The sequence below is a fragment of the Erigeron canadensis genome, chromosome 4, assembly GCF_010389155.1.
Source record: "Erigeron canadensis isolate Cc75 chromosome 4, C_canadensis_v1, whole genome shotgun sequence".
NCBI lineage: Eukaryota > Viridiplantae > Streptophyta > Magnoliopsida > Asterales > Asteraceae > Erigeron > Erigeron canadensis.
This window is the reverse complement of record NC_057764.1, coordinates 33,328,463-33,354,716: the sequence shown is the minus strand read 5'-3', so window position 1 is coordinate 33,354,716 and position 26,254 is coordinate 33,328,463. Positions and strand designations below refer to the sequence as shown.

The 26,254-nt window shown below is 33.6% G+C and overlaps 4 protein-coding genes across 5 annotated transcripts; 3 read left to right on the top strand and 1 right to left on the bottom strand.

The window, feature by feature from the left end:
• The first annotated feature begins 1,148 nt into the window (after nt 1–1,148).
• On the top strand, nt 1,149–8,587 carry LOC122595016 (beta-xylosidase/alpha-L-arabinofuranosidase 2-like). The gene is made up of 7 exons (XM_043767295.1): nt 1,149–1,699; nt 4,526–4,813; nt 5,211–5,380; nt 5,662–5,759; nt 5,833–6,183; nt 6,566–6,976; nt 7,884–8,587. The coding sequence occupies exons 1-7, from the start codon at nt 1,265–1,267 to the stop codon at nt 8,453–8,455; spliced, it is 2,325 nt and encodes a 774-aa protein (XP_043623230.1). The 5' UTR covers nt 1,149–1,264; the 3' UTR covers nt 8,456–8,587.
• A 600-nt stretch (nt 8,588–9,187) lies between these two features.
• LOC122595019 lies at nt 9,188–13,396 on the top strand. The gene is made up of 9 exons (XM_043767299.1): nt 9,188–9,336; nt 10,282–10,498; nt 10,603–10,760; nt 10,841–10,986; nt 11,107–11,169; nt 11,263–11,355; nt 11,566–11,727; nt 12,390–12,481; nt 12,816–13,396. Exons 1-9 carry the CDS (start codon nt 9,222–9,224, stop codon nt 13,144–13,146), a joined length of 1,377 nt encoding a protein of 458 aa, XP_043623234.1. The 5' UTR covers nt 9,188–9,221; the 3' UTR covers nt 13,147–13,396.
• Nucleotides 13,397–17,151: 3,755 nt separating this feature from the next.
• Nucleotides 17,152–19,259, top strand: LOC122595017. The gene has a single exon (XM_043767296.1). It carries the CDS (start codon nt 17,399–17,401, stop codon nt 19,118–19,120), a length of 1,722 nt encoding a protein of 573 aa, XP_043623231.1. The 5' UTR covers nt 17,152–17,398; the 3' UTR covers nt 19,121–19,259.
• Nucleotides 19,260–22,514: 3,255 nt separating this feature from the next.
• Nucleotides 22,515–25,576, bottom strand: LOC122595018 (serine decarboxylase). Of its 2 annotated transcripts, none has more exons than XM_043767297.1 (6): nt 25,475–25,576; nt 24,751–25,065; nt 24,010–24,241; nt 23,738–23,931; nt 23,517–23,653; nt 22,515–23,284 (listed from the first exon to the last, which is right to left on the bottom strand). In XM_043767297.1, exons 2-6 carry the CDS (start codon nt 25,055–25,057, stop codon nt 22,718–22,720), a joined length of 1,437 nt encoding a protein of 478 aa, XP_043623232.1. In that variant the 5' UTR covers nt 25,058–25,065; nt 25,475–25,576; the 3' UTR covers nt 22,515–22,717. The 2 variants fall into 2 exon arrangements, with proteins under 2 accessions (XP_043623232.1, XP_043623233.1); XM_043767298.1 differs by having other exon boundaries at nt 24,751–25,060; nt 25,475–25,564.
• Nucleotides 25,577–26,254: the final 678 nt, after the last annotated feature.

Here is a 26,254-nt window from a genome sequence, read left to right as displayed (position 1 = left end):
GTGTATAAACGTGCATGTTTCATCCTTTGAATGATATATCTTACGCTTATGTCCTTTACTATAATGCGAGCATCCAAACTCTGAGATTATATCGAGCATCCAAACTCTGAGATTATATCGATTATATTAAAATAGTCTTATGAGTAATTGTACATTCTTGTTCTTTATAAGATAATTGACCTACTATCACTACATAAAGGATGATGACGTGTGCACTTTTCTTGTACTAATGCTCTTGTATTTCACTACAATTATTTCAATAGATGTTCCTATATCCCACGTTTAGTGTGTATTTTTTTGTGATCATGTAAATATATACAGCTATACACTTAGAACCATATGTGATTGAACAACTATGATTAAAAAGTGATTTGTATATGAAAGAAAAATAAACTCTTTTTTTTACTCTAGGTTTTCTAACATGTCACTAACTAAGCTATGATATAATGGGTTGGTAAGTGCAAACAGTGAGTCATAATGGAAAATAATAAAATGTTTTAACCTTGATGAGTGATTTTGATCAACAACCACCATCAAGATGAGTGGTTAGTCGTATCGTGTTTTCAAAATAGCTCATAGGTTCAACATTTCCTTGAATAAATGTCATAAAAGTGGTGATCAAAGAGATAATTAAAAACAGTCATGAGAATATCCCGATTAGACTACATATATCTAAATAATCCTCAAGTAATCAGGATAGAGAATACCGATTACGTCTATTCTTTTATGTGATTCCGATCAATTAATACATTAGATGATGATTGAACAAAATGTATCTTAACAAATGCATTACAGTATACAAGATTTAATGATTTTTAACTTACATTATTGATGCAATGCAAGGAAACACATTATGTTAGACACTTTCTTGTTTCAAACCATTTATAGTTAACAACTTTGACATGTTTCTAAAAACAAATATCGAGTTTAAAAAAGACTACAACTCATGGTTTCACTACAAAAGTCATCAAAATAGACCAAGACTTGAACAATGTAAATTATTGCACAACAGAAGGACCGTTTTTGTAACTCTCTCCAAGAAGATTTTTCACGGGCTTGTGTCTCTTTCTTGAAAAATGCCCTCCAACTTGATTCTCTCCATCTCTTACACACACTAAAAATACACACACACACATTTCATACAAATTGTCTTTATATATATCCAATAAACCATCACGGGTTACTACAAAACAACATGTGTTTCAAACCTCAATCCCTATAAAACTAACCCAAAACCCAACCCATATTTCCCTCGAACCAAAATATGGCCCTTAAAAACAGAGCATCCTCTGTTAAAAACAGAGCATCCCCTGTTTTTGCCATTCTTGCAATATTCATGCTATGTATAACCAATACTTCAGCCCAAAACAACCCGGTTTTCGCATGCGACACCGATAAAAACCCGGGCTTAAAAAACTTTACTTTTTGTGATCCATCTTTAGATGTCAAGACCAGAGTTGATGATTTGGTTAAAAGACTCACATTGCAAGAAAAGATTGTCAACTTGGTTGATAATGCTGGTAGTATAGACCGGTTAGGAATACCGAAATACGAGTGGTGGTCCGAGGCTTTACATGGTGTTTCATACGTTGGGCCGGGGACCCATTTTTCGGGTTTGGTCCCTGGAGCCACTAGCTTCCCTCAAGTCATTCTCACTGCCGCCTCTTTTAATGAAACTTTGTTTAAAACTATTGGAAAGGTATGTACATTGTTATTATGTTAATTACTTTTTTCATTCATTTGTCTTTTAACAATTGGCATCGACCAATGAATAATAATAAGTGGAGCACATTGCACCAAATTGGAATGTACATTATGTTCATTTCTATTTTTCATAGGTAGTTTCTTATACTCTGGCCCAAATAAACTCACTCAGTATAACGTATTACTGACAACTTTATATATGTGCATTTATCAAAAGTCACTAAAATAAGATATCCGCAATTTTATTTAGATTTGTTTTAAAAAAACAAGATTAGTGCCTAAATGGCTACATGCAATAAAATATAGTCATTTTAGATACTATGATCACGTACAAAATCACATGTAATAAAATGTAACCAACAAGATACATGTAACAAAATGTAGTCACTTTGATCACAAAATCAATTGTAAGGAACAAGATTTGTGTTCTTTATTCTTATAGATTTCAAGAATGTGAAGTGGGTATACCAGAATGATTACTTAAAATCCAAAACTTATATTATATAATTAGAAAGAAAAGATGGGGTTGCATTGTAATCATAAAATTTGAAATGCTTTTGATGGAGGATTTTTGTCCAATAACATGCAAATTAACAATAAACTAGTAATAATTATTGTAAATTTCATAGCAAGGGACCATTGTCTTGTAGCTACTTTTATATTAAGTGTAAGCCGGTGGAGTGGACCTAGTCAGCCACCATTTCTTTTTCTTTTCTTAAATTTGGATTTATTTTTATTTTTCTTTATTTTAAATTAATTTAATAATATGGATAATGGATTCTTTTTTATTTTATATGATAAAATCCCTTCTCTCATTTTCATATATAGTTCACTGAGAAGAGGAATAGAGGATAAGGTTCCAGCCTACTAGAGGGAGATTTTTGAAAATACATTAGAAATACTTATTATAACCATTTAAGTAGCATGGGGCAATAAAAAAAAGGGATCTAAGAAGATTACTTGGTAAATATTTTCTTTTAAAATTAAAATTCGTATCAAAAATCTTCATTAAAGATAGATATATAAACATATAACTAATTATATTTATAAAATATAAAGTTTAAAGTTTAACATAATTTTAAATATTTTTTTATGTTAAATAATATTTGATGAAAGTTATATAAATTAATTGTGTTCTATAAGTGTTTTCATTGGTATAGATTTTATCAAGTTTTATATAAATATAAATATATAATGTTATTTTGAGTCCATATAACTTACACATGTTGTGTAAATTGTGGTGGCGGTGGTTGACGTCGCCGGAAAATCATGGTAGTGGTCGACAATAATGGTGGTGGTGGTAGAGGTGGTTGGATTTGAGGAGATAGAATAAAATTAATGGACTCAAAATAAGCTGAGCTCAAAATAACTTATATATATATATAAGGTTTAAAGTTTGAAAATAAAGATTTTTAATATTCAAAATAAAACACTTTTAGTGAGAGGTAAGTCCACATATTATTTCAGTTTATTTGGTATAAATTATCCAACTTTAAGAAATAACTTACGATTTATTACCATCATACTCCTGATTTATACGAGTATTTAACACAGTTAGATTTTTAAAAGTCTATATAAAGCTTAAGAATTTGGTCTCGGTCATCTAGGTATTTATTTGATGTGATCGATTATAAACGTCTAACATTATTTAAGCTTTTAAATGCACTGATGCACATTATATTTAGGACTACGAAAATAACTTTTTGAAACGGATATATACAATTTTTCTAAGGACAAAATAAATTAAATTAACCGAACAACCGCAAAATGACACCTCAACTAATTAGTGATCAAATACTTCTGTTTATAAATGGATTTTAACTCATGACACATGGATATTTAACTTGAAACATATAAAATAACTTGTGGTAATTATCTCTAGACACATGGGTTAAAAAGGCTTCTACGTACATTCAAATATTTCAAAGAAATATAACTATTTTCTCCACCATAATCCCATTTGATTATGGATAAATTAAAAACAAATTGCTGTGATTTGTTTCATTTAGGTATTGTACGTGGTTACTTTATGCCAAATAAAAAGAATAAAAAAAATTCAAATAAAATATTCAAGGTTTGTTGCTTAACATAAACAAATATATTACTGTTGAAAATAAATTTATTTTGTTATTATGTGAATTTAAGGTAGTGTTTTGATAATGTCTTAATTAAAAAATGATTGACTTAATCTTGATTGACTTAAGTCACATATGTTTGTTATTGACTTAATAAGTAAAAAAATAACTATATTGATTGAATGCATATAAACATTATGTTTTCATTTAGTTACTTTTTTGATTCAGTCACTTAATGACTAAATAAATAAACAAGCCCTAAGTGATGTTCAAATGTCACCTAGCTAGAAATTCATTCATAACATATATAAAAAATGGTACATGTAGCCAATGTAGGCAAATAGCACTATTTGATAACCTAACATGTTCAAAAAAAACTAAAATGTAAGCATGTCATACACATATATCATGATGCCATGACTTCAAATGTTTTTTACTTCCAGATAATTGGGTAGTTGCTATTTCCATAGTAGGAATGTTAATCAAGGCTTTCAGATTGTGCAATAAAAGATATACACAATTTGGGTTTGGGAATTCTAGAAGTGTTGTCACACTTTTTATAATAAGAAAAAAAGCAAACATTATATAAGTTTCTAATTTTTGCAACAATGAGAAAGGGACTAACTTACATTCAGTTCATTTATGGTTCATTGATTTAGTTACATTATATTGACAAAGAAGGTACAACCAACACTTGTAGCAACTTTAAGTTTGATCTAAAATTAGTTATTCTTTAATGTGTATAGGTGGTTTCAACTGAAGCTAGAGCAATGTACAATGTTGGTTTGGCAGGGCTAACATATTGGTCACCTAATATAAATATTTTCCGTGATCCAAGGTGGGGTAGAGGTCAAGAAACCCCGGGTGAAGACCCGACCCTAACAAGTAAATATGGAGCGGCTTATGTTCAAGGTTTACAGGAGAGCGATGATGGTGATAAAGATCGGCTCAAAGTTGGTGCTTGTTGTAAACATTACACGGCTTATGATGTCGATAATTGGAAAGGCATTGACCGTTACCATTTCAATGCCGTGGTACATATATACATACTTAAAAGTATCATAGTATTTAAATGGGTGGTTTGATTCGGGTTATGCTTAGTCAGTTCATTTACTTGTAAAGTCAACAAAGTGAACTAAAAGAGATATGGGTCAGGTGTATTAAATGGGTTAAAGGTCATCTTCTAAATAATTTGATTGAAATTATACTTTCATACATAAAATCTCCTAATAATTCTATTCAAAGAAATTTAATGTCATTGACTTTGGCAATTATAGTTTTGGGCAAAAAGTTTTGAGGTTAACTGGAAATGTATTAGAGTATGTGTTGAATTGACTCATTACCCAACCCTATTTGGCGACCTCTAGAGCAAACTATAATGCATTTATACAATATTGATAAATTATTAAAAGGTTTTTGCTGTTTGTAAAGGTTACAAAACAAGATATGGATGATACATATCAACCACCATTTAAGAGCTGTGTTATAGATGGCAACGTTGCAAGTGTGATGTGTTCTTACAATCAAGTGAATGGCAAACCTACATGCGGTGATCCTGATCTCCTGACTGGTGTTATACGTGGCGAATGGAAATTAAACGGGTAAAAACCAACAACAATATGACTCAGATTTGTTAGTCACTAAAATAAAGATGACACCTTTTTATATTGGACAATAGGGCCCAGCCTGCAAAAGCTGGTCCGTTTAGGCCCAGGCATAAAATGGGATGAGCTCTTAAGTTTTTATACAATGCCAAAATGCCCAGTCCTAAAAGCCTGTTTGCTTTGGCCCATACTTATAATTGTTGTTGATTTATTTCTATGTCAAGTAAGAGTAATATAGTTAAACTTTCTGATTTAAGCAAGACTACTTGTCTATGCAGATACATAAGTTCGGACTGTGATTCACTAGATGTGATGTTCAACTCCCAGCATTGGGAAAAAACTCCTGAACAGATTGCGGCAGATGCACTAATAGCAGGTAATGTGAATCAATGAACTGTGTTTTTACATTATGTAAAAATTGGTGTACTAAGTGAAGGTAAAATGTGCAGGGTTGGATCTCAACTGTGGGGATTTCTTAGGCAAACACACGGAAGCTGCAGTTAAAGCTGGGCTAGTGAAAGAATTGGAGGTTGATAGAGCTGTTGCTAACAACTTTGCAACACTAATGAGACTTGGGTTCTTTGATGGTGACCCAAGCAAGCATATTTATGGGAAACTAGGCCCAAAAGACGTATGCACATCAGCTAACCAGGAGCTTGCCCGTGAAGCAGCCAGACAAGGAATTGTGCTGCTCAAGAACAGTCCTGGATCCTTGCCACTTTCTCCTACAGCCATCAAGTCACTAGCCGTAATCGGGCCAAATGCCAATGTAACTAAAACCATGATCGGAAACTATGAAGGTAGCTTCAGTACTTATGTGTTTGTATGTCATTTTACAAAGATGGAAAAAATGGAGGGTCGGGCTATGGGTCAACACAAGTAAACTTTAAGTTCAAGACAATATGGATCTGCTCATAACCACTTTTCTTGATATCTCTAAATAATCTTCGCTATAAATATGATGAATGAAAACCTGTAGTATTACAAAGGTTGTAAGTAAGTAAGAATAACAAATACACTTTGGACTACTTTCAGCCCGTTTGACCCGTTTCCTTTCTCGACATTTTTTTTTTGATCTGTTTGTGATCCACAAGAACCTAAATAAACAACTAACTAGTACATGGCTCAACGACATGACCTTTAGCACTTTTTTTTTTGTCTAAAAGTTTAATGGAAATGCAGGTACTCCTTGCAAATATACAACTCTACTTCAAGGACTAACAGCATCAGTGGCAACAGTATACCAGGCTGGGTGTACAAATGTAGGGTGTGGTACTGCCCAAGTAGATGAAGCGAAAAAAGTTGCAGCTGCAGCCGATGCTGTGGTTCTCGTTATGGGTTCTGATCAATCCATAGAGGCCGAGAGTCGAGACCGAATTGACATTACTCTGCCTGGTCAACAAAATCTTCTGATTACCGAGGTTGCAAGTGCAGCTAAAGGCCCAGTGATTCTTGTTATAATGTCTGGAGGGGGAATGGATATACAGTTTGCTAAAGATGACCCAAAAATCACCAGCATTTTATGGGTTGGGTTCCCTGGTGAGGCTGGAGGTGCTGCACTGGCAGATATCGTTTTTGGACAGTACAATCCAAGTAAGTTCTTTTTTACATTGTAAAATATTTTTAATACATTGTACAAGTACCAAATACTGTTGGGTTTACCTTCTATTTTTATCCCAAGATCCCACTAAAAGTTAGTTAAGGGCTAAGTGTTGGAACCACGTTAGTATGACCGTCACTGATCATGTATCATTCCTGATATGATAATTGACGATAACTGAAATCCCTATGTCTAAGTAAATATATGATGGGCGTATTTACTCTTAGAGACGTAGTATAGGGTTTCCCATTAGGTGATTGTAACTAAGAGGACTAATGATACACACATTAAACACCAGAAGGGTTGAATGTGTAAATACTAAAGGGTTGAATGTGTAATTACTCTCATTATAAATAGAGGGTAATTAACCCTAAGGTAAGGTTAATCCCAACACATAATAAACCCTAAAATTCGTGTGAGTATTCCTCTCTAATTCGTGCATCATGTTCCAGCCGAATTTATCATCCCATTATTACTCAATCACCATGTTATGGGAAACCGAAATCAATAGCAATTATGCTTTAATGTTCTTACAGGTTCCACAGGATGATTGGGGATGTTTTATCACTCGAATCGAATCATGTTTATTCCAACACTAAGTGGAACTACAGGTGGGATGTTGGGCGGGTTGGATAACTGGTCAAAACAAATTAGGGGCAAAATGGTCTGGCTTAGGTTAAACACCAACTTCTTTTATTAAATATGATTAATTGGCTCTACTCTTTAACTTCAAAACTAATATTTTTTAAAAAACAATTAAAGTTATTGTAAGCTTGAAATGCATTTTAGGTGGCTTATAACTTCTTCAACCCATTTGACCCAATTAAGTAGGTTCAGAGTTTAACCATTTGACCCATTAGTATATTTTCTTCAGAGCTGACATTTATGTGACACGTTCAGGTGGAAGACTACCCATGTCATGGTACCCACAATCATACACAGAAAAAGTAAACATGACCAACATGAACATGCGACCCGACCCAGCCACAGGCTACCCAGGCAGAACCTACCGCTTCTACAAAGGAGAAACAGTTTACACATTTGGTGATGGAATAAGTTTTTCAGAGTTCACTCACCACCTAGTAACAGCACCTAAGCTTGTATCCGTCCCACTAGAGGAAGGACACGTTTGTAAATCATCAGCGTGCAAGTCAATTGACACGGTTGAACAAACTTGCAAGAACTTAGCATTCAACATTCATTTAAGGGTGACAAATAGTGGGAAAATGGGCGGAAGCCACACTGTGTTCTTTTTTTCATCACCTCCATCGGTCCATGGTGCGCCGCAAAAGCATTTGTTGGGGTTCCAAAAGGTGAACTTAGCACCAAGACAACAAGGTGTGGTTAAGTTTCATGTGGATGTTTGCAAGGATTTGAGTTTGGTTGATGAAGTTGGTACTAGAAAAGTTGCATTGGGCCAACATATTCTTCATGTTGGAAACTTGAAACACTCCTTAAACTTGAGGATTTGATGTGGGTGTTTTTTTTTTCTTTTTATAATTTTCCCACAAAGAAAATAGTTCATTTTTATTGGTGGGTTGGATTGTTGGATGTCATGATTTATTAAGAAATTAAAGTCATCGCAAGATGCAATTCTTATTTTATGATAGACTTGGTAATTATTAATAAGCTATTTTTTTTTTTTCTTTAGAAACAAATATATGTGGAAATGAATAAGTAATGCATGAAAAGAAAAGTCTTGCACCTTGTTGTTGAAAAATAGGATGAGACATAATTCAGAAAATAAAGTTCGAGTCCATCCTTTTTTGCTACAAACATTTACAAAATAATATTTGTATTTAAATTAGGGGAAAAAATTAAAAATAGTAGACCAACGGATCATAAGCCCCGTTCAGTTAGTCACAAATGGACCATGTGAATGACTGTAATATTTCGGCCAAACCAACTTCAAGCTATTTTGGGCTCCACACGTGTCTCAGCCCGTTTAACAAATAGCTATGAAGCTAACCTGTTTCCAGGTCCGCATCTCTGCGCAAATAGGCCCGGGGACTTTCCTGAGCCCAAACCCATAGGATTCATAGCCCAATCACATCGTCCGTTGGTCTTAGATACTCCATGTTCTGTAAATCAAACTTATAAATATCAAAAATCATTTTTCTTTTATCGATGTGGGACGAATTAGGGAGTAAAATTGTAACATGTATAATTACTGTAAAACGAGCCCGCGTTCTCGTTTTACTTTTTTAATTTTCGCACCTACAAAAACAAACACACACCATGGTTGGTGGTGGTACCGGTACGGCGACTGTCGTTAGACTTCCGGCCATCCTCTTCCTCATAACCGTCGCTATTTCCGTCTCCGTCGTTGCTTCCGCCGACTTACCTTCTTTAAGTAACTTCCTTTTCCTTCTCATCTTTGTTCAAACTTTTTGCAATATTGTTATTATATATATATATATATATATATATATAATATTACGTTTCTCTGCTACTCAAATTAACGACTGCTGTAAAGAAAATGTCTAGATTTTTAATTTATTTTACTTTTGTGCAGCTTGTTACAGTAACTTTTTACTGATACAGTTTATGTATTTTATCTCTCTCTGTTTGATGCTATGGATCAAAATTAGGTTTGCAATTATTAGGGGAAACATAAATTATTATAGTTTCAGATAATAAAAAACAACTATATTGAATTAAAAATCAAGTTTGTAACTTTGTATAATGCTATACTTGCATATTTGGAAAGGGGGTGAAATTTAACATAAAATTTTAAAGCCGCAAGACACCAACTTACTTTTTAGTTTCGGCCTCTTATAGTAACGCGCTTTCTTTATTGTTATACGCTTCTGAACTAAGGAAATACTAAGGAATATCTAGTCGCCAAAAACGGTTTAGTTACTCACTTATTATTACAATTTACAAATACAACTTCAGCCATCTAAATGTAAGCTCAGTGGCCCAAATGACTTGATTAAACAGTTTTTAATAGGTGAACGGTTTCCCTAATGACTTTATCAAATTACTTTGATAAGATTAACTAGCTACTTAATACTAAGTTATAAGTGTGGTAGGCAAAAATAATAACATTGTTACTATCCGGTGAATAAACTCCTAGAATATAAATGACGGTCGATGACGGCTATCAATATTATACTTCATTTTTTTTTAATTGTTTAAATAAAGAAGCTGATAAAGCTTTAGACCAATAGTAATACGATATGTGATGTTTGTTTATCCTTCAAAAATGGAAGTTGTCTGAAGAGATTCGAAGTTATGAATATATCTCAATGGAATTCTTTCAGTAATTGACCATTTTATTTTCTTGCATCTGCAGAGGTTGCAGAGTTTGCTTCAATTAAGTTATCTCCGAGTTTTGTATTAGAAAAGTCTCCAGGTTCAAGACCTGGATCTCAAGTAGTTTGTGAGCGAGTGGAAATTAATGGCTTGTCGAGATTTAGAAATCTCACAAGTTATTTCTCTTCAGTGAAAGTTAAGATTCTAAATGTAACTTCTACTGGTCGTCCTTCAAACATTACGCTTTGTTTTCATAGGTTAGTTTTCAAGTGTAATCCTCTTTGACCCCTTTGTCCATAAGGATACGTCTCTTGCAGATTCCAGAAATGTACTAATAGCTATGTGTATGTTCGATCTACAGGAATGCATCACTTGGGTTGGGGATGTGCCCTGTGGGTCAGTGGGAGAAACTTACTAAAGGGTCATGGGTTAGATCCATGTCCCCGTTTGACCATAAGCTTTTGGATGTACGAATAACGGGCTCTCCACTAGGAACTGTTGAGGTTGCATTGAACGAAGGTCAATAATGTTATGATTCATTGAAATTAAATTAAACGCTCTTCATGTTTGTATACTGAAAATGAACACAATTCTTGCAGAATTTTATATGTATCGGGTTATCTTGTTGGTGCTGGGAATGACACTGATGACATTTGCATCCTCATTGAGCAATTCTTTAATAGTATACTATGGTGGTGCAATGACATTAGGGATTATGCTTGTCGTGTTGGTGATCCTCTTTCAGGTTAAGCTCATAACTTTGTTGTTTAAGTTCAACTATTATTTAATATTTATAGGCCCTGTTCTATTTAAAAAGTCTACAAGTATAGGTCTATGTTCACCGTAATTGTTACTAATGATGCAGGGTATGAGGATCCTACCAAGTGGTCGAAAGAGTTCACTGGCATTATTTCTATATGGATCCATAGTAAGGATCCCATATTATCTATTTTTAAGTTAGGTATTCAAATAATAATTCCTGTATGTAACCTAACTTTGTGTAAAAATGTTGCCTTTTTAGGTTGGAGTTGGATCCTTTTTGTTTAGCTATATCCCTACATTGTTGCGTTCACTGCTTGTGGAAATGGGAATCAGCGAAGATGTTTACAGTCCTGTATGTAAGTTTTGCTTTGGTTTTTATGACTTTTATCAAATAAGGAGCTGGTTTATATTTGCATTTGAACGGATTTTTCCACATCTTCACAACTTTTGCGGATTTTGATTTTAGCTTAACAAACGCATGATAACCTTTACTCTATATTTTGATAGAAACTATAAAATTTGTTTAAGTAGGTGTTTACTGGTGTACAACCATGTATTGCAGGTGGCAGTATTCCTACTAGCTTTTGTTGTTCTGTGTGGGGCGTGGTTAGGCTTCTGGGCTGTTCGTAAACTTGTTCTGACGGAAGATGGATCAATCGATACTGGGGTAGCTCAATTTGTGTGTTGGTCTTTCCGAATTGTGGCGTCGTGTATGATTCTCCAGGTTGAATTTTTGTATTTATACATCATTTATCTTTTACAACCATATTAATCTCATTTTTTTTATCCATGTTTTTATATTAAGTTTCGCAACATAATATGACCAATAGGGAAATTAAGATGGTCCATGTCCCCACTCCTCCACCCTGTTCTGCTTTTCATCCACTTGTCTGAAATTAACAGTTTGTGATTGGATGAGAATGAAGTAAATTGAAATGCTTGTGATTGTCTGTTTGATGTATATTCAATTTGCTGAGATATGATAGTGTCTACCTTATCTTTCTAGCATTGAGTAATGATATATCTAGTGGTGGCAAAATTGGTAGATTGGATATATAATCAAAATGAGTAACTTATGGTCATTAGTTAAAATGGGTGGGTAGTGATGATGTGCCCAAAGGCCCGAAGGCCCAAACACTATTTGTCCGAAGTTTTATTTTATCTGTATATTGTTTAGAAGTTTATGGATATTATATTCTTCTATTAATAGAATCTATTTTTTAGTTAATGAAATGAGTAGGAGGTTTTATATAATGCACTTTCAGGAAGTAAATCCCTTTTGATGAGCTAATTTACCCATTAGAGATAAACATTACCACCTCGACCCATCGTTCACAATTTAATAGGTTTATCTGGTGATATCTGACATATCCCTTTTTGTTGCAGAGTTCGGTGGATCCTTTATTGGCAGTTTTGGCATTGGTCTGTGGAATTCTCTCTTCATCTGTGGTAAAGGGTTTTGTTAGTTATGTACACAGGTAAGTTTACTTGTGAATGAATCTTTGTTATCTACAGCTAATATAGTTCCAAGCGTCAGCTAAGTTTTACTTTAAGATCATTATTGCTGTAGGCAAAAAATAAATAAATAAATAAAGAAAAAGAAAAGAAAAGATACAAGGCAGTTTTATGCTTTTCTACTAATGGTGTCGATAATATTTTTGCAAGTAGTACCATGTGTTAAACAATCAATACATGTAAGCAGTGTGGCTCCAAATTCAAACGGGTTGGTTAAAGGTGAACTAGGGTTAGTGTGCTTGCTTTGTTTGAATTGTAACACTTTTTTGCTCAAAATGGTCATTTTCATTTATGCAGGATGTTATTTAGAACAAAAAGGAGCAAGTGTATTAAATCCTACCTGCCAGATTCTTCACCTGTTGAAGATTCTTATGAAGTTGAGTACAAAGCTCACAAGTTATCAGACTCAAACACGTTCTACTCTAGCTTTCACAAAACACCTGCAAGAAAACGCTACACTAAGGATGAATGGGACGAGTTCACAAAAGAGTCCACCAAGAAAGCATTAGAAGGTCTCGTTTACACTCCAGATTTCAACAGATGGGCTGTTGCTCATGCTGATAGAATCACTTTACTTCCCAAGAAAGACGCTAATTCAGGGAGAAAGAGCTGGTTCCGGTGGTCTTGATTAATTTAGGCTGTAATGGCAACACTAACCATTTTATTGTAAAAAAAGAACCATCAACGTTACATTCTAGTATGATCTGATTGTTTTGGGGATGGCTGATTGTAGTAACTTCTAACCAGTGTCTGTTCTGGTCTGACTGGATAAAGGTCTGTATTTCGAGCATGGAAGACTCTCACTCTAGTGGCATCTTGGTATTGTTATTGATGCCATTTAAGTTTCTTTTATGCGATTAAAATGGTTCGACCTTGTATGTTTTCTTTGTCCTTGCAGCAATCAGCCAATCATATGTTGACTGAGTGGTATCATACAATTGTGTGTGTGGAAAAGTGGCAAACGAAACTTTTCGTTCCAAAATGATAGCGACCTTTTTCTGTGATTGCGCTGGTAGGATAATAAGTTCACATATTTGGTGGTTCTGTTTTTAACTCAAGTTATTTTGAAGCAGAGAAATAAACACTTTTTCATCAACGTATATCCAAGAAGAAACCATTATCTTATATTTCACAAACCAGAATGCTTAAAACACAAATCAATAACATAAAGCGATGGATTTTGGAGCTAAATCATTGATTTGCAAACGAAATCTAGTTTCACTTTCAAAACCTGTAGCTTGGTTCTCCTCAAACCACTTCGTTATAACCTAAAATGGTTTTCTCCATTGCTTTCAAGTCTTGTAGGACATTGGTGTTTTCTTCCTTATTTAAATTTTTTTTTTTATATATAAATATTGTACTCTTTGACTTTAATTCGATGTGAACATCCAATCTCTTCAATTTTTATGGTACTCAAATTTGTAATTCTTGGCATCTTTTATCATCTTAATCTCGTCCTTAGACATATTTGGTGTACATATTTGGTGATGATGATGAAACCATGATACATGCGATTAATAGTTTATACTTGAAAAATAAACGGTTATTTTCAATATTTCTGATGTTTAAATTTTGAGGTTTTGTCTGATACCAATGGTTATGAGTTATAAGACGAGGAATTAGCCAAAATGGGAAGGAGAATTAAGACGTGGACCTAAAAAAAACCCATCTATAGTCCATCGTAAGTATGGTATTCATGTTCGGTACTCCGGTACCAAACTGTTTGAGCCGACATCAAATCTGTCCCATTGTCCCAAATCAGGAACTTAAATTGAAACCGAATCCTTATCAATTTGGTATCAATGCCGATATCAATTTAGTACTGATTTGATTTGTTTTTTTTTGAAATTTTTCTCAAGGCTACATCTTGTCGCCTATTCTAGTTTTAGTTAATAAACAAATTAACATTTCAAAATCATGTTAGAGAAACAAAATAAGATATGATGATTAAAAAATAATTTACTTTTTATCTACAGAACAAACCAATTAATTATGTTGGAGAGGCCCCTAGAAGGAGGCAAGAGCTTGTTGTGACGTAGTCGAGTAGTCGCATATCGTAAATCAGCGAATAGGGAGAGCCAAGTGGGCGGTTTGAAAACGAAAAAAAACATTAAAATCATATCCACGTCAGTTATTTGTCTACTCCACTTATTATTTTCCTTTTACGTCAACTCTTGTCACCATACCCACCAGGCCACCATGTCACCATCTTTCTAAAAGACAAGTTTGCCCTTCGGCTAAAATTACGTTAATACTTACTCGTAATACCACGAGCGTCGAAAATGGTCACTGCAAAAACAATGTCGTTATCGTTAAAAAGCAAGCAAAACATCTTGTTCGATTCATTGAGGACGACCTCGACAGTAGCCATAAATTGAAACCAAATTAAATCGAAGACAACATATTAATTATATTGAAATACAGAAACAAGCCAACTTGGATGCAAGAATTGAAATGTAAACATTGGTTTACCAGTTTTAATTGAAATGTAAGACATGTATATTTATTATGTTATTTTCGTCCGACCAGTATAGAATTAAACTCTTTAAACTTTTTGACTTTTACCTCTTTGTTGTCAGGGTCATTATGAAAGCAGTTTTCCTACCTTTGGTTAGAGATAAGACTATTTACAATTCATCAGGAATTAGGTCTTGTTGTTGTTCTTATTTGCAAAAGTAAGTAAAAATCTAGATCGACAGAAGTTGAAGTTTAAAAACTTCCTAAATGAATATTTAAACTTTTAGATACAAATACAAGCAATGTTTTCTCTAAAACTTTTGAAAAGCTTTTCTATTACGTACGGTCCTATACCAAATTTACTATATATGCTAGTCTAAAGTCGAAATAATTAACATTACAAATAGTAGACTAATTATTAAAAAAATGATTAAATAAGAAGTAGAAAATGCGAAAATAATTGTACTTGACCTTTTGTTTTGATCTTTAAATAAATTGTCCTCCGCAACGATTGTACACTTTTTTCCTTATTTTTGTGAAACATTGATTTATTTAATTACTAAATACGCATTATACAAAGAGTCAAACAATAATCAAATATATAGTACAAAAATGCAAAGTCAAATATAAATGTCCTTCCCAAATAATATATGCCAGTGAGACTATGTAAAGTTATGACTATACCATTACAAGGTTACACAAAAAGAATTTAATTACTGTAATTTAAATAAGTTTTAATATAAACAAGTAGAATAAAGTTTTGACCTTTTGATTGTGAGCAGACTAAATAAATTTGATGTATGAAGGTTAATTGAAGTATTGAACACAAATATATAAAGGGAAAAGTGAATATAAGGTTGTTAAGCACTTAAGTTTAGGTGTGGTATCCCTCACATATAATTATTTTAATATTTTTTGATTAATAAATAAATGTTTAGGCCCCATAAATTTTATGGATTAAGAAAACAATATTTAAGTGTAAGTTTAGGTATCTAACATCCTTATATTACCATCGTCATATATAAAAACCTGATATACGGAAATTTACAAAGCACATACATATAAACAAAGATACGATTTATTAATCATGCTAGCTTCCATGATTCATTTATATCGAACATTATATACAACAATTTTCAATTAATAGAGAGTACTTATAAATGTTTATATCTCAAATAAGATATTAGAGAGCAAACCTTTTAAAACGGTATTAAGATTCGAATACGGGATGAGCAAACCAATTTTAAAAGGTGCTGCCGTGTTAATAGAGTTTTTGCCATAAAGAAAAATGAAATTGGTATATAATTAAACAATCATATTTCGACTCGATCATAAAGACTGTTTCAAAAAAACCACATAAGAAAAATAAAATAGAATAATATTGTTAATCTTGTGGTTTTGTTTTCCTTTGGATGCCTATATAAGACTCCACTAGTTCATGCATTGTCCCTCCTACTATGCTATCAACCGATGTTTCTTTAGTGGATTCTATCTGAGGTATTCATTCTTCACCTACTTTTGGTTCTTAAATGTTTTTCGTATTTCTCTTCTAATGATAACAGCAATGTATTTAAGAAATTACTTGGTTTTACATGCATGTTTTAATTGCATGTTACAGATTAATGATCTCATATGTTTTTTGTGTATACGTATTTTATTTTATTTTTTCCATTTAAGAAAGATGTAATTCATGTTTCTATGTCTTTTTACGTGTGTTTTTTTATGCATATCTTCCTTTAATTGATGCTTTATAAGTTGTATGTGACAATTGATTTTTTAGGGGTAGTTGTTTTGATGTCTTATTGAATGTAACCATGACCCTTAATGCTAGGATTAGCAAAATCCAACTATATATATAGCCACCCCTTGGATTTTGATCATTGGGTACCATTAGATTAATTTAATCTCATATGTTCTTATTTTGCATGTTTTGACCAATAAACCTTAAGGTATATCTTTCACTTAAGATTGTATTCTTGATCATTTTTGTAGCTTTAATACTTCTAAGCTATATTTAGTAAATCAAAAAGAAGTTCACAAATGTATCATAACCACTTGATTCATTGCACCCCTTTTTCCATGATAAAACTCATGTCTAAAATTTAAATCTTATTCATAGAAAAAAAATATAAGTTATTTGGTCCTTATGGTCTGCTTTCATTCAATCGCAGGAGAATGAAGCTTCAAAGGATAATCAGTCCTTTTTACGCTATACTGATGTTATGTTCTTGATAGGAAAGAGTGGACTTTATTGTAGGCATTTTACGCGAATGGACAGATCAGATACATCCGGATTTGTGAGTGGTGGAGTTAACTTGGTGAAAAGTTTTCATGCTCTCTTCATTTTGATCTATAGATACCTTTAGACATAATCAGTTTACTATATTTTAGTACTTAGTACTTACCCAACCAACTTCACAAAAATGTTATACAATAAACCAAAAATCGATCTCAATAATAACCTTGCAGCCTTTAGTTGTGATGGATTTAGTGACAATGATCATAGTGATGATACCACTTTACGTTTGGAATGTTTCGGTAATTATGCTGGAAGCAAAGCAATATCTAGAAAACAGAACAGTAAAACTTCACCCAATGGTTCTGGGTTGGTCCTCGGGTTAGGGCCTACACCAAGTAATTATTCAAGTGAAGTCGAATCACTTTTAAAACTTGGTCTTTCTAGTTATTCTAGTAGTAGTTTGAAAAGTGATATTAATTTGTATTTTAACCATCAAAGTGTATCTATTGAAGTTAATAATAGATTTGGGATTTCTGTTCTTGATGAGGGATCTACCTCGGCAAAAAAGTCAGGTGGCTATATGCCATCCCTTCTGTTTGCTCCAAGAATTAGTACTACTACACTGCAAAAACGGAAAGTTTCTGAGCCCGAACCATCAGTGGCCTCGGATTATAGTACAGGATCAACATCAGATAACAAAACAAGCAGCAAGAAATGTAAGTTTTCAGGGTGTGGGAAAGGGGCAAGAGGAGCAACAGGTCTTTGTATTAGCCATGGTGGTGGTCAAAGATGTCAGAAACCAGGATGTAACAATGGAGGAGACAGCCAAACGAGCTATTGCAAGTCTCACGGTGGAGGGAGAAGATGTGATCATTTTGGGTGTGTGAAAAGTGCAGAAGGTCAGACCGTATTTTGCATTGCACATGGCGGTGGGACACGGTGTAGCCATTCACAAGGATGCAGTAAATCAGCTAGAGGTAAGTCGGGTTTATGCATAAAACATGGTGGTGGAAAGAGGTGTTTGATGGACAGCTGCACCAGAAGTGCTGAAGGAAAAAAAGGTTTGTGCATATCTCATGGTGGAGGTAGGAGATGTCGGTTTCATGGATGTAAAAATGGAGCTCAAGGAAGTACTATGTTCTGTAAATCCCATGGTGGCGGTAAACGTTGTGTGTTTAGTGGTTGTACTAAAGGCGCAGAAGGTACTACTCCTCTTTGTAAAGCACATGGTGGCGGAAAAAGGTGTCTATATGAAGGAGGAGGGATTTGCCCAAAAAGTGTACATGGAGGAACTAATTTTTGTGTGGCTCATGGCGGTGGAAAAAGATGTGGAGTGCCGGGCTGTACTAAAAGTGCCCGTGGCAGGACTAATTGTTGTGTGAAACATGGTGGAGGGAAGCGGTGCAAACACGAGAAATGTACTAAAAGCGCCCAAGGTAGCACGGATTTCTGTAAGGCACACGGAGGTGGGAGGCGTTGTATTTGGGGCGGAGATGGTAAATGTGAGAAACTTGCTAGGGGAAAAGGCGGTTTCTGCACAGCCCATGATAGCATCGGCAAAAAAACTGAAGTAAGAAACAACAGTTTTCATGGTATCGCGCCTCACCTTTTCCATGGGCTCGTTTCTTGTTCGCTAGACAATGAATCGTTGTCGGGTGTCAGTATGGTCTCCAACACTACTACCAACTGGTTAGACAATGACAACCCATATAAAAAACGACAACTTATTCCGCCACAGGTACTAGTTCCTTCATCAATGAAATCATCATCGTCTTCATCATTCAGCAAAAGATCGAGCTCAAAGAGCAACGAGCTTGTGGTTCCAGAGGGACGGGTCCATGGCGGAGGTCTACTTTCATTACTCGGCGGAAACTTACAGAATGCTGTTATTGATGGGATGATCTAATGACCAAAGTTTTCTATTTTCCATTGTAGCAAAGAGCAAATAATCAAAGATGTTATTTAGTCATATTTGTTTATAATGTTTTGTCCCACATTACAAGAAGAGGAAACTAGTTTCTGGTTTATAGCAATTTTATTTTGTCTATTTGTTTATAAATTATCACAGTGTAGTCATAATATGCCAAAAATAGACTACAAAAGATATACTACTTGACACCTGAAAACATTTTCAAACAAGACAGCAAGCTAATAAGGACTAGAGGAGAAAAACTATTTTCTGCATCCCACATTGATAAAAGAAGAAACTATTTTGTGTTTTATAAACTTGATTTACAGAACATGGAGTGCCTAAGACCAACGGACGATGTGATTGGGCTATGAATCCTATGGATTTGGGCTCAGGAAAGTCCCCGGGCCTATTTGCGCAGAGATGCGGACCTGGAAACGGGTTAGCTTCAAAGCTATTTGTTAAGCGGGCTGAGACACGTGTGGAGCCTAACATAGCTTGAAGTTGGTTTGGCCGAAATATTACAGTCATTCGCATGGTTCACTTGTGAACTAACTGAACGGGGCTTACGATCCTGTTGGTCTATTCTTTTTTTCCTTTGATACAATTATTAATTGTAACATCTTTTTTAAGTAAAAGATGGATGAAAACTATAATAATTTCTGTATGATGTTTCATCATATTTTTTCAATAACAAAAAAAAGTTGTAAAACGTGTTCTTTTCATGTATTATTTGTTCCTTGTTAAGATAACTATATAGCTTAAGTAGCGTAAATCTACATGTTCATGCATATCTAAACATGTAATTCTGGTCTTGCGCATATATTTGAATTTGCCAACCTGGTTGTTTATTTAAAAAGTTTAGTGTAATTATTACATTTTTATTAAACAGTATGTTTTGTCTCATACACAATTCTTTTTTCTTTTTTGGAAATGCATATTTCAAATTACACTCAGCTTACCGTGTAATGGTGAGTTTCACTTGGAATAAACTACATTGAACAGGGCATGCGCTACAGCAAAATCACATATTTAAAGAAAACCCCACAGGCATATCATTCCTAAAGGTCGAATATATGATTTGTGATAATCCTTAAGAATAGATGTACTGATTTTACTTGCTTCACGCACGATTATCTTATATCAAAAAGAATACAAATTTCACCCCTGTCACTTTTTTTTTCGTAATTAGTTAATGCCAAGTGTCTTGTAGCCTTTGCAAAAACTTGTCGACGAAAACAAACTAAAATATGAAAAGGACGACAATTGATTTTCCTAGTGTCGATCAACCATCTAACTTTTGCTCAAACACATCACACATGTCCATGTGTGTGCCCACCAATTGTGACCATTATTGATCAATTATTTATGGAAATTTCTCAAACACCATCTTTCACTGACGTGACATTTTGTTCTATATATTCATGATAATAAAATCAAAATGGATTCACTAGAAGGAAACAAAATACTATACAAACCACTACAAGTTATAAAAGTATCCATTCTAAATTCTTTCCGGAAAAATAATTTATGAAATCCTATGAATATGCTATATATTTATTCATTATCTTTTATAAATTTATCTTTTGATTATATTTTAACTGATAAAATAATTCTTAAAAAAACATGTTAAAAATAAATAAATGATATGTATATCATTATTTATTAAACCATATATCATCAAAAATGTTGTAAAAAGTTATACTATACAATAATGTGATGTCACAACCCACAAGGTACCCGTTACCAATGAAGCCTAGACTCACATGTAAAGTTTAAATATGCGGGTTCGATCCTTTGAGATGCCCAGATTATGTGAGGATTATGATGAAGCATTGGCGGATCTACCTCATTGTTAATGGGTTTATATGACCCTCCTTGCTGAAAAATAATCCTAGAGAGGTTATGTAAATTTAACTTGGACACTCTTTACAAAATGTAAAATAACCTCCATGGAAGAAAAAAAAAAACAATAAAAGAAAGCCTGATAATTGTTTTTATTGGTAAAATTTAAATTTAAGTTTCTGCCTGTAAAAAATATTTGTTTGTCATCTTATATCTTCATTTTATTAAAGCCCTTTAAACTTTAACATGATACATAATCTTTATTTTTTAACTCTTTTTAAACTTGAACCTGATACATATTACTTTTGACTTGTATAACTTATATCCTTATAGTTGTATTACTTATTAAGTTCTATCTTGGTTATAGATATATTCATTCTGTTGAGACAAAATGATTACCTTTATTTCAAGCCTTTTAATCGTATTTATGTTTATCAGTTGACAAAACTTGCAGATTTATATAACGGTTTTATTTTTTTTTGTTTTTAAACAACGAGTTAGTAATTAAGTTCTCGTTCGAGACACTACAATGACATATTATAATACTAATAATATATTTGTGTTTTTAACTCAACTGTCCAAATCAACCCCGAGTCAAGGTTTCCAAGGACCCTCCTAAATAGAAATCCTAAATCCGCCACTGGGATAGAAGTATTGTACCGATATCATATGACTCATACAGAGTAAATCAATAGGTATCCAATTGTGATATCAGGACTAGGTTTCCACCATTATCCTCATCACCCACTTAAAAAAAACCACTATTATCATTCCTCTAAAATATCACATGTTTCATATTGTGGTCCAACAGAAATTTGAAAGGGGCAAGAACTTTGTAACGTAACCGTGGAGCCACATATGATCATGGAAAAAGCCAAAGTGGTGATGGTAAGATAAAATACTATGGTTTTGGACTTTTTGGATAACTCCAAATAATATAATAAATATATAACATTTGACACGTCCCTAATTTTATCTACTCGGGGAGTCGGGGATATTATATTTTTTGCTTCTTCCTTTTTGATAAAAAAGAAATAGATATATGGATCAAATGATTAAGTGATAAAGTAAGTCAGACTACTTCTAATTTTATTCTTTTTGTTACTAGAAATGCATGTTTGATATATAACATATATATAGTCATAGGGAGAGGCAAGATTCGAACCTACGTAGAAAAACTTCGAACAGATTTACAGTATGTCGCTTTTGATTACTCGGCCACTCTCCCCTTCCCAGGACGAGGTACCCCCTACGTAGCTTTGGCGAAGCTGCGAGTTCATGAAGATACTTGAGCATAGACGCTTATGATATCAGAGAGAGAGTGATATATCTACAACAGATTTTGACCATTTACAATAAATGTACATATTATACTACGCAGATTGTATTGTTGTAAATGTCCAAATAATATTGTAAATTTATCACTCCCCTATCACAAATTCATTACGAGAGTCCGACATCAGTCATGCAACAGCAGCTACAAAGCAAAAATAATACCAAAAGTTTCCTTTCATTATTTGTATTTCATATTGAAAGGTTTTCCATATAGCATAAAGAAACTTGGTTTAATTATCACAACTTCAAACACTACTGATACAAAAGTTTAATCATAATGCGAGACACAGCAAAGCCTTGTGTCTGGCTCCAAAGTCTAACACAATATGACAATAATCATCATAAAGATACAGTACAACAACTAACACCATTGCCAAACAGCAAACTAATAACTTCGTGTCAAGTGCTTTTAAGTCACTTGTGCAGCACACACAGGCAGTTAGAGTTACCGATCTCGGATGCAACACAAGGTGCCTGAAGCTTCCCGTTTTCATACCAAACAGCACGTTTTTCAATGAGTTCGTTCACAAAATCATCCAGTTTGTCGATGTTTATATTGGGCATGACGACAACATGTGCAATGTTCCCTTGGCATGCAAGCTGCCATTTGCGTGTGAATTCCTCATCTTGTGGGCGCTCAAAAACAACTGTACTGCTTAGTTCATTAAGCATGGCCCCAATCCCGGCACTTGTTAGACGACCCTTTAGGTAGTGAGCGTTTCTGAGGCATTTTTGGACCTCTTTTTGAAACCCACGGTACCCTTTTCGATTTAAGGTGTACCAAAGGAATAATGGGGCATGTCCATTACGACTTCCCATGATTGTTGCATCTCTAGAGGCAAGGTATTCAACGTTTCTTGAAAGCGCGTTAATATGCTCCAATCTTGTTATTTGAACACCACAAGGCATTGGACAGCCGACAAATTTATGACCCGAAACACTGACACTTCCAATGGGTTTCTTGAAAGAAACTTTTGGTGCCTGATCATATGAAGAAATGAACAACTTCTGTTAGTCTAATTGCAAGTCCCCCATAAATGATCATGAAGATACGTAGAATGACAAACTGGAACATCCTTATATAGTTTAGAGGTGGCAACGGTATGAGATGTAGGATTTTCAGGCATTATTGAACTGCTGCACAAAGTTCATGAGCCACTATATAATGCAGGGGAAACAATACAAAGCTGCAAACTAAGAAGGAACAACTTACAAGTTTAACAAAAGGCATCATTAGACCAAACAAAGCCCCGTCACAATGGATATAGAATCGGTCATGTGTGAATCCTGATTCTTCAAGGGTTTTTATAACCAAATCAAGATCATCAACAGCTCCTTTCACAGTTGTTCCTGAAAATATGTATGTCATTATGAATAACATCACAAAAGTATGTATAAATTTTTTGAATATACATATATAACATTAAAAAGAACCTATATTCACGTTGATGATTGCTGGTTTATCTTTGTGAAGACTGAGTTTAGCTTTAAAATCTTCACAATCAATCTCCCCAGACATGAGAGTGTTGACCTTTTCACAGTCCATTCGGTACATTCTTGCTGCTTTAAATATGGAATAATGTGATTCACAAGAAGCATACAAAATCCCATCAGGAAAGACTTCTCTCCTGTAGATTTATATATTTTTTATTAGTGTATGAAAATAAGAAACCTGAGAAATGGGTTAAAGGTGTATAAGAACAAACCCGACTAATATGCCATGAAGATTTCCCTCTGTTCCACAATTTGTAATGTAACCCCAGTATTCGTTCTTTTCTAACTCCCACAAACGGGCAAACCAATCCAAAACACCAACCTCAAACTGCCTGGAATGTACACCATAATTGCTCTCGATAAATGGGTCACCAAGGTTGTTTATGGAGAAATGTTGTAATTGAGATAACGCACCATAGTCGAAGTCCAGATTATAAGGATAGCCTAGTAGGATTAAAAAAAACAATTGTTAGGTGCGAAAACCAACAGAAGTTAACATAAAAAAGTTGTCATATGTTATGTTCCATTAACTAACATAGCCAAAAGCTAAAGATATACACATAGAACATTGGTTTTGCTTTGTTCTTATCATAGTTTAAGACAAGATAAAAGCCGACATGTAGAGGCAAAACTCGAATATGATGAAGGAAGTATATAAATGTGCTTTCTATAGGTTATGACTTTAAATAATATAATCAAAGTTACAGAAAATGTTATAAAAATGCTAAGGAAAACAGTGCTCAGTTACGCCTATGGAGCTTGAAGTTGTAACAATTAAATCTGACAAATTCAAAATACTTGTTAAACCCCATAAACGATTGATTATCGTGACTAAGGATGATCACTTTCCAAACACACAAGATATGAAATTAACTTGCATAGCAAAATGGTCAAATATAAACAATATCATAAACTTTAGACACACAAAATAAGGAAGCAGAAAATTTGGTTACCTAAATGATGTTTGGTCCTTTCGAGCAAGGACTTTCGATATCTAGCCAGCACACTAGCCATATAAGCTTCTCGTTCACCGGTAACCTCATCGTCAGCATCTGGTTCGGTTACCTCAAGACAAGTAGTATGCACATTCCTTCCCAAAACAATCTCCCTAGGTTGTTCCTTCGCATTAGCCGATTTCCCACCATCCACAATAGGCGGTAAAGGATCATTAATCACAGTTGTTGGATCAAAATCCTCAGGCAAAGATTCAACAGTTTCAAGGTTAAGACCATGTAACATCATGTCAATACTTCCAGCCATTTGCTACTCTAAACAAACATATTAAACTAATTAGAAAAAAAAGCATTAAAAAGTGATCAAATGTTATCAAGATTGGATTTTTTTTTTATACATGGCATTCATTATAGTCTACTCTAAACAAAACAAATAAAACCAATTAAAGAAAAGCATTAAAAAGTTATTAAATGTTATCAAGATTGGATTTTTTTAATCCATGGCATTCATTATAGTTTGCTACTCTAAACAAACAGATTAAACCAATTAAAGAAACGCAATAAAAAGTGATCAAATGTTAAAAAGTTTGGATTTTTATACCATGGCATTGATTATAGTAATCTAATCAAGACAACCCAGAAACAAAATCATATTTTTTTGGATGGAAATGATATTGAGAATGAAAATTTTTACCAAAAATGAGATGTAGAATAAAAATTGTACCTTTTTTCAATTATTTCTAAGGCGGCTAGAGTGTTTGATAGGAAATGGGATGAGCTGCTTGGTGAATGTGGTTACGGGGATAACCAAAGAGGTGTGATTTCGATCTGTGATTTCTGTTTTTAAAGACAAATTTGAGGGACAACAAGAGTCAAATGTCTTAGTTATGTTGATAGTCCTTTTGCTTTCGAAGTTGTTAATTTTAGTCTCATAATTAACGATGGAAGCATGATTAGGAAATGGTAAGATCAATACATATATTTTTTAATATCATTAAACATATTTTTTCCTTTAATAGTTGAGTAATATGATTAAATTAAGTGATTAAATTTTATTCATTCAAAAGTTAGAGGTCATTTTATGTTATTTAGATAAAACCTGAAAGTAGTATTTCTATCTAAGTAGATGTAAGATTATCTATATCTCAACCTCTCATATAAATCGTCGGGATATTGAATCCAAAACCCATAAAAGACAGCATTGGGTGTTACAAATTTAAACATTTTTGTAGTTGTTTGTACTATATAATGATAATCATATGCAAAACATTAGTGATTTATCAGTAAACATGTCCAATTTTATTTTTATACAAAAGGACATCATATATATATATATATGCATTTATCTGTATAAAGTATTGAAGGCTGTTTTATAAAATACGTTTCAACTGAAGGAGAGATTTTTTTCTATTTTTATTTTAATCAAACAAAAAAAAAACCTAATGATGTATAGACTTAAAATCGAGATGCTTAAACATATTTATTTTTATTGACAAAAGTCGAA

Coding starts and splice junctions, on each gene's coding strand:
- LOC122595016 (XM_043767295.1), top strand. CDS start 1,265: ATGGCCCTTAAAAACAGAGCATCCTCTGTTAAAAACAGAGCATCCCCT. Junction 5,381..5,661: donor GGCGAATGGAAATTAAACGG/GTAAAAACCAAC, acceptor TTGTCTATGCAG/ATACATAAGTTCGGACTGTG. Junction 5,760..5,832: donor GGCAGATGCACTAATAGCAG/GTAATGTGAATC, acceptor TAAAATGTGCAG/GGTTGGATCTCAACTGTGGG.
- LOC122595019 (XM_043767299.1), top strand. CDS start 9,222: ATGGTTGGTGGTGGTACCGGTACGGCGACTGTCGTTAGACTTCCGGCC. Junction 9,337..10,281: donor CGCCGACTTACCTTCTTTAA/GTAACTTCCTTT, acceptor TTGCATCTGCAG/AGGTTGCAGAGTTTGCTTCA. Junction 10,761..10,840: donor TGAGGTTGCATTGAACGAAG/GTCAATAATGTT, acceptor CAATTCTTGCAG/AATTTTATATGTATCGGGTT.
- LOC122595017 (XM_043767296.1), top strand. CDS start 17,399: ATGTTATACAATAAACCAAAAATCGATCTCAATAATAACCTTGCAGCC.
- LOC122595018 (XM_043767297.1), bottom strand. CDS start 25,057: ATGGCTGGAAGTATTGACATGATGTTACATGGTCTTAACCTTGAAACT. Junction 24,242..24,750: donor AAGGACCAAACATCATTTAG/GTAACCAAATTT, acceptor TAATCCTACTAG/GCTATCCTTATAATCTGGAC. Junction 23,932..24,009: donor CTTCATGGCATATTAGTCGG/GTTTGTTCTTAT, acceptor ATAAATCTACAG/GAGAGAAGTCTTTCCTGATG.